Below are 9,671 nucleotides of genomic sequence, written 5' to 3'. Positions count from 1 at the left end.
TGCCGTCCGGGCTGTCCCGCTCCTCGGCGGCGGCGGCTTCCTCTCCTGGCACCCCTTCTCCGCGCYGCTCTGGCCTTTAAACCGCGGCCGTAATCCCCCCTAACCGGATTAACCGCAGCCGCCCGACCCTTGGGCCCGCTCCCGGGGCGCCCGGCCGCAGCCTGYGGGGCAAGGGGCTGAGCTGGGGGGCTCCAGCGCGCTGAGCCACCTCTCACCTCCACTCCCCCTTCACCCCAGCTGCGGTGGGGACCATGCAGCGAGCTCAGCTGAGTGCTTTGGCCCAGCGTTCAAGTCTTTCCTCTCCTGTTGCCTTCTTCCGCCTCCCATTTCCCTTGCAATGGTTCTTCTTCACGTGTATAACCAGAGCTCCCAGGGTCCATGCTCATGGGCCAGGACCTTCTCACACGGCATGCCGACCCACAGCAGCAGTAAGTGTTTTGCTCAGACATGTTCCTGATACTTGTGCATTAAAACTGTGAAGAGACCGGACTAAAAGGCAGAGAAGGGAAGGAACTGCTTTCGGGTCAAGCATCCAGGCAGCTGGCCAGGCCCGTTAATGGCAGATACAGCCAACTTTCTTTGATAGGYATATATATAAATCAGAATTGCAGCTTTGCAGGAGAGGGCCGCTGTGCCAGACTGTGCAGAGCATCTCTGGACTCATGGAGTTATGACGGGTGCTGAGAACGGGACACTCTGTAAGAGAAGTGGTGAGTTCAGAAAACACAAGAAAGAACTAAGAAATTCTTGTGTGACTTCTGTTGTTCACTGCATACATTTTTGAAGTCTAAGATCTCAAATAAGAAACTATAAGCTCTGGAACAAGGCCCATGTGTGGGCCTCTCTTCGTGCATGTTTGTACAGCACCCGGTGTCTCTGATCCTGACAGCCACTTTGATACAAACCAGGAGGCAGCAGCCACACAGCCGCATCCCTTACATTGAACAAGCTGCAGGCCTGGAAGCAACCCTTAAAATGGCCCTGCATGTGTGCGTCCTTTTGTCCTTTCAGCACTTTAAAGGCAGGCAGTCGCTTCTCCCTCCTTCATCTTCTGGCTATAGCCATATAGACTCTCTTTTATCCTCCTTCTCTCCCCACCCACCAGATATAAGCAGCTGCCAGCAGTGTCCTAAGATTTAGCCCTTTCTCCTCCTGTGCTGCTCTTACAATGCTCTTGGGGTTTGTCTTTGTTTTGTTTTAGCCAGTTCAGTAAAACCAGGTCCTCTTCCCACCCCTCCAGCTCTTATTCCTCAGCACCCTCCAGCTGCTGGTATCCAATTTCTACACCACCACAACATACACTGACAGCTGCACCTCCAAACCCTGCCAGCTGTTGGTGCTTGGGCCAGTCAAAACAGCTGGTGGCCAGCCAGGACGTGTGTGTGGCCCTTGCCGCAGCACCACACAYGCGGCCTTTGCCCATGCTGCAGACCAGTACCTGGGCCCGTGAGCAGTGTGAGTGCAGGGTGGAAGGGATGACAGGGTGCCAGGGCTGGCAGGGCAGCAGGGGCTGCCCTGCGAGTGGAAATGCTGTGATGGGGAGATGGGAAGGACAACAGCAGCTTGGTATCAATAACCTACAAAACATTACTGACATGTCTAGCTCTGCTGACTGCAGTTAATAAAGGACTTTTTCCCAACAGCCTGTAATACTTTAAGCCAAATGACCACTTGCAATGTTAACCATTACATTATTTCAGATATTTTTACAAATAYTTATATATTCTAAGCGAAGTTCATCGCTGTTATAGCAATGCTACAGCTAAGTAAATATTTTGCATTATRCTGTAGTATTGATGGATAGCTAAGTTTAGTTCAAACTTTGATTTCTGTGTGTGTGTGTACAGAGAAAATGGAAGTTGGCATTTGTGTGACTGCATTCATTTTGCTGCTTTTGCTTAAAATGATATTTGAACGCCTTTCTTTGCAATTCTAACAAAATCCTATGAATGGTAAAGGACATCAGTCTAGTCATATTAAAATCACCTGACACTTTCTTAATATTAGAGAGATGGCATTTGATTTTTCTACAAATTGAAAATGTGTTTTTTTTTTCTGTTGGAGGGACCTAAGCTGCATTGTAGCTATCGTGCTTAATAAGCCTAACAAAACCACTAAAAAAAATTGGGAACATCTGTTATTAACTGTTGTAGCAATAAGGCTGTAAATCATGGCAGATGTGTCCTGTGGTGATGCCTCAAGTTGTATCAGGGTTTGGTTTCTGTCACTAAGACACTCAGCAAAGACAGATTGACATTGTCAGTCTGAGATTTTGAAAAAGGAACTTTTTGGAAAGGGAGGAAGGAAGGTGCTATTCTTATCCTCCTACAAGCTATCTACTTTACGGGGTTTTATAGGTGTTTTCTCCTCTTCCTTGCGTTTATGGAAAATAAAATCTGGTCAGAATCTCCCATGATATATCAGAATAATATAGAATAATATAGAAAAATATAGAGAAAATCAATCCCTGAAAGAAATTAGGATGCGAGGAAGTCCCTCCTTCTGCAGCCTGTACAGACCGTGGGTTCTTTTCTGCAGGGCACAGATTTCCGTGGGACTGTAATGCAATCGCATGAACGGCAGCGGCTGCCTGAAGGACTGAAGTCCAACATTATCACTGTAAAGGGAGTGGAGAATAACAGGGGATCAGATTAGTATATTGTTATCTATAGAGAGCTGGGTGCCCAATTTGCAGTTACTTTTATCTCTGCATTTAACCTGGAGTAAACATTAATTAATGTAATAGCTCTAATAGATTAGACAGGGAAAGCATGCTGCTCTCTATTCACCCCTCCACCTCCAAATCACGGTGGATTGCCTGGCAGTGTTGAAAGTCTACAGAGTAAACCAAACCATGATTTTCCAGGAATTCAAGCCCACTGACAGTGCCCTGGCTTTCTCCAGTTCATTACTGTTATCCGTAATGTTATTAAACTAATAAGCCGGGTTAATTAGTGTTATCTCTAGTGGTACTTGTTAAGTGGCCTGCGCCTGACCCGACTTGATTACGACCTGCCAAAGGGTGCCGTGTTTGGTGCACAGGGTCCTGCCGCCCCCTGTCTCCGGAGGCTCCCGATCAGCAGCAGCCGCCGAGAGCCACGGCAGAGCGGCGAGAGGACTTTCGCTGACCGCCCCGTCCCGGATTTCTCCGCGCTTAACAGGAAATGCCCTTCGAGCATCATCCCATAATGTGCCGGGGGGAGGGGGGAAGTGCTGGTGGCCGTGGACCCCCGCCAGCTCCCGCCGGCCGCGACGGAGCGGAGCGGTGCGGAGCGGCGCGGAGCGGAGCGGCACATCCCGACGGGACCAGCCCTCGCTGGGGGCCGCCCCGCGGACCCGGCGGCGTGGAGGCGGGGGGCTCCCGCGGCCGCGCAGCCTGCCGCGCCCGGGTGACGGCCGGGTCAGCGGGGCTGCGGCCCCGCTGAATCAGACCTTCTCCTCCCACCACATGCGCAAGGAGGAAGGCGGCCGCGCCAGCCGCCTCGGCGCATATAAAGCGCTGCCGTCGGGCCGGGCAGCGCCGCCCGCTGCCGGGACCCCGCCGCCTGCCAGACCGCCCTCCCCGCCCGCCGCCGCCACCGCGACATGGCCACCGTCCGCCTCCCGCTGCCCGCGCTGCTGCTGCCCGCGCTGGCCTGCGCGGCCCTGGCCCCGCGGCCCCTCACAGGTAGGAGCGGGCGCTGCGCGGGGCCCCGCGGGCGGCTGCGCGGGGCCGGGGCCGCCGCCGCGGTGGCCTCAGCCCCGGGCGCTCGTGTCTCCCGCAGAGAAGCAGCGCGCCTGCCTGCTGCCCCCCGACGACGGCCCCTGCCGCGCCCTGGTGCCGCGCTGGTACTACGACAGGTACACGCAGACCTGCCAGGAGTTCACCTACGGGGGCTGCCTGGGCAACGCCAACAACTTCCTCAGCCCCGACGACTGCGAGAAGAGCTGCTGGACCATCAAGAGTGAGTCCGAGGCCCCGCCGCGCCGACGGGGCACCCCCGGCCCCGCTCCCGCCGCCCCCCCCCCGGCCCCGACGTGCGCCGCGGTCCGCACTGGGGCGCGCTGCCCTCCCCCCGGGGCGGGCAGGGCCCGCGGGACACCCAGGGAGGCTGCGCTGCTCGAGGGGCTCTTCTGTGCCCTGCTTGTAGCGACTGCCTCGCTGCTTCCCGCCTTACATGGAGCATCGTGGTAGAGCAGTCATGGGGGATTTACTTGTTAATTTTTAAAATTTAGTATTACAAAGAGTTGCTAACTGATAATGCATTGGATTCTCCCTGTATGACAAGTGGAGCCTTGGGTATGACCAGAATATTAGCACTTTATKTAAACTTCTATGTTATTTAGTATGGGTGCGCAAAGGGTGCACTRTACTGAGGTCGAAATTCTTTTTGTTGCAGAAGTGCCTAAATTATGCCGGATGGAGGCTGACGGGGGACCTTGCAGAAGTCATCTCAGAAGATACGCCTTTAACTTGAGCTCGATGAGGTGTGAGGAGTTCATCTATGGTGGCTGCTATGGAAATGACAACAACTTCAGAGATGTGCAGTCTTGTGTGGACCACTGTCTGCCAGAGAAAAGTAATGACTGCTCCAAGTTTCTAATAAAATAGATGGTTTTGAAGTGATACAAAGATGATATTTTATTTGGTATTTTCCTCTGGATACCCTTACAGTGGTATTTTTGACTTCTGTGAAACAGATGTTTATATTGTCTGCAGACTTTCATGGGTTGCTTGTCTCAGCTGTGTTAATTTAATATTGTGACCTTAAATATGCCCACAGCTGCACCTGACCAATCTCTTGACTTCTAAAGAAGTGTACATGTATAATCTGAAGGGATATAAGGTCATACGCTGTGTTGAGGCAAATGTATGAGATGTTTTGGCTGTCATGTTCAGGGAAGTGAAATAATATAAAGTGCAAAGTGCCTTTTTAAATTTCAAGACTGATCAAGCGATATTGTTAGGTTGCTTGAGTTTTTGACACTCGTCAGCTCAACTCCTGATAAAAGTTCTTTGGCTCATCTCAAACGACTCTTCACTGTCTCTCTGTATGAGCTATATAAAGCAGAAAGATAGGAATATTGAGCAGGTGACTGTATCTTAACATTATCATAAACACCAGGTTAATATCTAGTGCAAGATATTGTCTACCAGAATGTGCCAGAACTATCACTACCTAAGCTTTATTAGCACTTAAAGAGACAAGTTATTTTTTGTTGATGACAGATCGGCAATATTTTCTTAGGTGAAATCTAAATTATTTTTAGTTTCCTTCTTGCATGTGCAATAAAKTGGGAAAAGATTTCCAGCAACAGAAGCGAAATCTTGTTCAGACAAAAAGTAACATGATTCTTGTGAGGAAAATGGTGGGTTTTGCAGATTTTGCTGCAAGAGATTTATTTATAAACAGAATTTGCTGTCAAAATCATAGAAGGGATAAATAAAACACTACCTTTATCATCTACAGAGGTAGTTCCATTGCAATTATTATTATATTCCTACGTATATGGAATTGGACTTTGGCCCAGATTATTAGAACATCTCAGCTGTCAAATGTATAGCACTGCACATGGGGAAAGCAGCTGAATTTCACTTGTGCACTAGTAACACTATTTTGGAGACTGTCTGTTGCTGTCTGCAAAGTTGTAACTGAAGAGCATAAGATGTAGTGAGTCTCTGAAGTCATTGATAACAATTGTGGCATTTCAGTGGGAACAAGAGCTGTTTATCCACAAAATTTGCAGTAGGGTAGATTTTAAGAAGCCAGACATAGAAATTACCTTTTTTTTTTGCTCTCTCTCTTTCTGCATTTTTTTTAGCTGGTCCCTTGTTGTGCTATAGCCCAAAGGATGAAGGATTGTGTTCTTCTTCTGTGACTCGCTATTACTATGACACCAAGAGCAAAACGTGTAAGGAGTTCAAATATACTGGCTGTGGTGGAAATGCCAATAACTTTGTCACTGAAACAGATTGCTACAAAGTCTGTAGAAAAGGTAAGATTTTGTATTTTTTTCAGTCAAAAGTGGGTCAGCCAACCCAAATACCAGTAACTACTGCTCAGAGCGTTCTTTTACTCTTCGAGGCTTTTTACAAATGTACGGCTTTTGCATTTTTGACTCAGTATTTTTAGAGGGCAGGAAGAACTGAGGAGCAACACTAAATCCTTCTGACAAGAACCATGCAGTGTGAACCGTTTGAAAGTAATTTGTGGAGAAGGGCACACAAAAAAAGTCTAACTTAGTAGAGGCCACAAGGAATCAGTATTCAAACAGTTCAGTACCTGCAAGAATCAAGGTCTCTCTTTCTTCCAGATATTTTTAAGTAGGACTAGAGTGAGTTGTGAAAATCAATTTACTTTTTCTTTAGCATTTTAAAGCCATTATCATCTTCTCTTGGTTCCCTGCTGCTTGTTCCCATTTCCCATTCCCATTACTAAAGATTTCTGCCTCATCTGTTGTGCTGAATCAACTGTTTGTATGGCCATGGGGTGAAGGGTGTGAATGATAACTGATTTTTTTTTTATGGTTTGTTCAAATCAGCCACCAGCTCTACTTGTAAGTCCAAACAAATCTGTTTTTACCTGCAACAGTATGTTCATACCAGCGAGTGCARAGCTTAAAATTCTGGTTTATATGTAAATCAATATGTTGATATGTAAATCAATGAGCGAGAAAAACATGTTGATCCCAGGAGTTACTCAGAAATCAGACTTTCTTTGCGAGAAACAACACAGAATTTAAAAATAAATGATAGTAATGGGGAAAAAAATGAGGCTSTATCTAGCATACACCTTTGGAAAGAAGAAACAAATATCAAATCCATTGTAAATGCAAAATGCTCCCATACTGCAATATTTAATATGTGTAGTAAAAACATTTAAGTGAGGAAATGTAGAAGTAACAGCCTGATTCTTCAGCTCTGGAGGTGAAAGCCAGGGGCCTGAGAATTTCAGCACAGCAGGGATTTTACCCCAAGCACAGTCCTCAGAAGTGAAAATATTATCTGCCAATTATTCATGGCAGCARTATTTTTGTGGGCAGCGAGTCTGAGCGTGTCTCTGCTGTTCTAGTATTTTAATGGGGTCTTTAATGGCACACGAACTCTGCCTGAGAGGCTTGTGATTGCCTGATTTGCACCGCTGCCTTCCTGGCTGCTGCGGGGCCAGGTCTGGCTCGGCGCGCAGGGAAGGAAGGGAGTTACGTCGCCAGCATCTCGCCTTCACGCTCTGCCCCTTGCACGCRCGCAGCTGCATCCACTCTGACAGTTCTTTCATCTGTGGAAGAAAGAAGGAGTAAAGAAATATCCGTCTCGTAACTAGAGCAGTGGACAGCAAAACATATAGGATCGATTATAAGCTTTTTCACTAATCTCCGAATTTCAAAATTCAATAGGGCTTGGTCAAGCAAAGCCCAGTGTTAAGGGCATAATTAGTGCCAATTAATGCTGAGCTGTACATATACATTTCTATAACCTGGGAGTGGCCAGCAACATTAAATAGATCTTCAAGGTAACTTAAGCTGCTCCTTCTCTCTTGCTCCCGTATTTCTCATCCTTTTTTGAGTCTAGAGTTGAATTCAGTTGACCTTTCTTGTGTAAATGTGTTTGAACTGACTATGGTTTTTGGAGTAAACAGGTATCTGATTCATTAAGTACAAAAAATAGGAAAGAAAATAAACAAGCTTAACCCACAAGAGTTGTGGCGAAAATAAAAGGTTTGGGAACTGGCCACAGGGGCTCTGCATATAGGCAGATCAGTAGCATAAAGACAAAGATTCAGACCTGTGAAGTACTTGTATCCCGAACTGCAATGCACATGTTTCGTGCGCTTCATAAGCTCCTGCTGAAATCACCCTTACAGCCGTTTCTGACCACTCTGCAGTTCCTTTGTGAAACCCAATTCTGTGTGGAAACCTAAATCATTTTTCCTCTTCATTTTCCATGGGCATATTTTAAACTTTGTCCCCATGTTATTGAAAGGAATATAGTAATAGTTCTGYTTTGTTTTGTTTTGTTTAAGATGTGGAAGAGTCTTGACTTCCATTCTGTTATCATAATACTAGGACAGCTAYGAAGATTTTGATTCTTCTTCAGGAAAAGAAGAGCAAAGTAAAATTTCAGTGCCAAAACTGGACATATTAGAAACCTTGTGTGTGTGAGAAACCAGAAACCTTGTGTGTGTGAGAAACCAGAACATATTTTACTTCTGATATGATTGTTATTATATGCTCAACTGCTTGAATAGCATAATAGGAAAAAAAACAAACAAGCAATAAGGAGTGGTAACTGTTTTGTCGTACTGTTTTCCTAACTACTTCCTTTATTTTTGCAGCAGGGAGTCAGAAGCCAAGAATCAACAAGCCAACAAATCTTCTCCGCAGAAAAATGATGAGAAAACTGGTTAAGAAATCTCAGACATATAACCTGAAGTCTTAAATCTGGTGCACATACGGATGTTTAAAATTAACTTTCCTCTTTTGTAATATAGTTTCCACACAGTTTTATCAACACATACATCAACAAATAGTTCTGTCCTTCAGAACTACTTTTTTCCATTTTACGTTTTAGAAAGAAGAACTGCATTTAATAGAAGAAGAATGAACTTAAATTTCATTCTCCTGCTCTGTTGTACTTGCAGTAATACTTTGGTAAAAACCAAATATTCAGATTTCCATGTTTTTATGGGGGAATGTTACTACTGCCTTGGGAGAATATTCCAGCTGTTGCAAATCARTTAAGATCTGAAAAATCTATAGTCTCTTAGTATAACTAAGGAGAGTACAATGCAAGGTCCCTACTATGGATCTTTTTGGCATTTTCTACTTGCTAAAGAAATGGAACCTTCCAAAAGTGCGTGCAGAGGTTTATAGATCTGCCATTAAACATCCTTTGGCACTATCATATAAGTAGACTATCCTTTATAGTCATGTTCATAGTCAAGGTTTTCAGAAGCCTTCATGAAAGAAGTATAAGCTTAAATCTGCCTCATTCCAGAAAAGGAAATTGGGAATAGGGATACCTCAACAAATACTCTGAAGAAGATGATCAACCAGCTACTCAATTATTAAAACGTAAACACAGGCACTACTTTTTCATGACATCTGAAATCTCCACAAAGTTATACTCTAGTCCTCACCTGGCACAAATCAGCAACTTTCTGTTGATTTTCATGGAGCAACAGTGATTTACATCTTCTGAGGATCTTGATATTTGTGTTTATGAGGGGTTGTTACAGAAGAACAGCAGAAATGCAGAAGCTTCTGCAAATTTCATGTAATCCCTCTTTTGAGGCATTATTATATTTCTTGTGTTAGGTTATGCCTCTACTGATAACGTTGCACCTTCTTTTTGTATTTGAGCCATGTCTGAATTCCAATTATTTTTTACCTACAATGTTTTCTACTATGAATTCATAACAAATGTTAATAAAATGTTTTTGGGAAAAATAGAACTTGTTCTGTCATATGATTTTATTAATTATCCTGAATTAGTTGCATAGATCAATATGTTTAATGAAACTTATTATTTACTAATTATGACTCTAGAAAAGTTTAGCTGTCTCTTAAATCACTTCCCTCCACYGAGGTCTTAATTTGAACAAAGTGAGTAAATTGCATCAATTTCATTCATTCCCAGCAGTCGTTACGGCTCAGTTGGCTCCATAAGGAGTTGTTCTCAAGGGATGCTTAGT

General features: G+C 45.1%; 1 protein-coding gene across 1 annotated transcript; it reads left to right on the top strand.

Moving 5' to 3' along the window:
- Window positions 1–3,421: 3,421 nt before the first annotated feature.
- TFPI2 (tissue factor pathway inhibitor 2) lies at window positions 3,422–9,431 on the top strand. Its single transcript, XM_085310512.1, has 5 exons — window positions 3,422–3,667; window positions 3,765–3,944; window positions 4,380–4,559; window positions 5,803–5,976; window positions 8,313–9,431. The coding sequence occupies exons 1-5, from the start codon at window positions 3,586–3,588 to the stop codon at window positions 8,414–8,416; spliced, it is 720 nt and encodes a 239-aa protein (XP_085166638.1). The 5' UTR covers window positions 3,422–3,585; the 3' UTR covers window positions 8,417–9,431.
- Window positions 9,432–9,671: the final 240 nt, after the last annotated feature.

The sequence above is a fragment of the Rhea americana genome, unplaced genomic scaffold, assembly GCF_003343005.1.
Source record: "Rhea americana isolate MKP2758 unplaced genomic scaffold, rheAme1 scaffold_32, whole genome shotgun sequence".
Classification (NCBI taxonomy): domain Eukaryota; kingdom Metazoa; phylum Chordata; class Aves; order Rheiformes; family Rheidae; genus Rhea; species Rhea americana.
The sequence above is the reverse complement of the archived record's forward strand: the minus strand, read 5'-3'. Positions and strand labels throughout refer to the sequence as shown.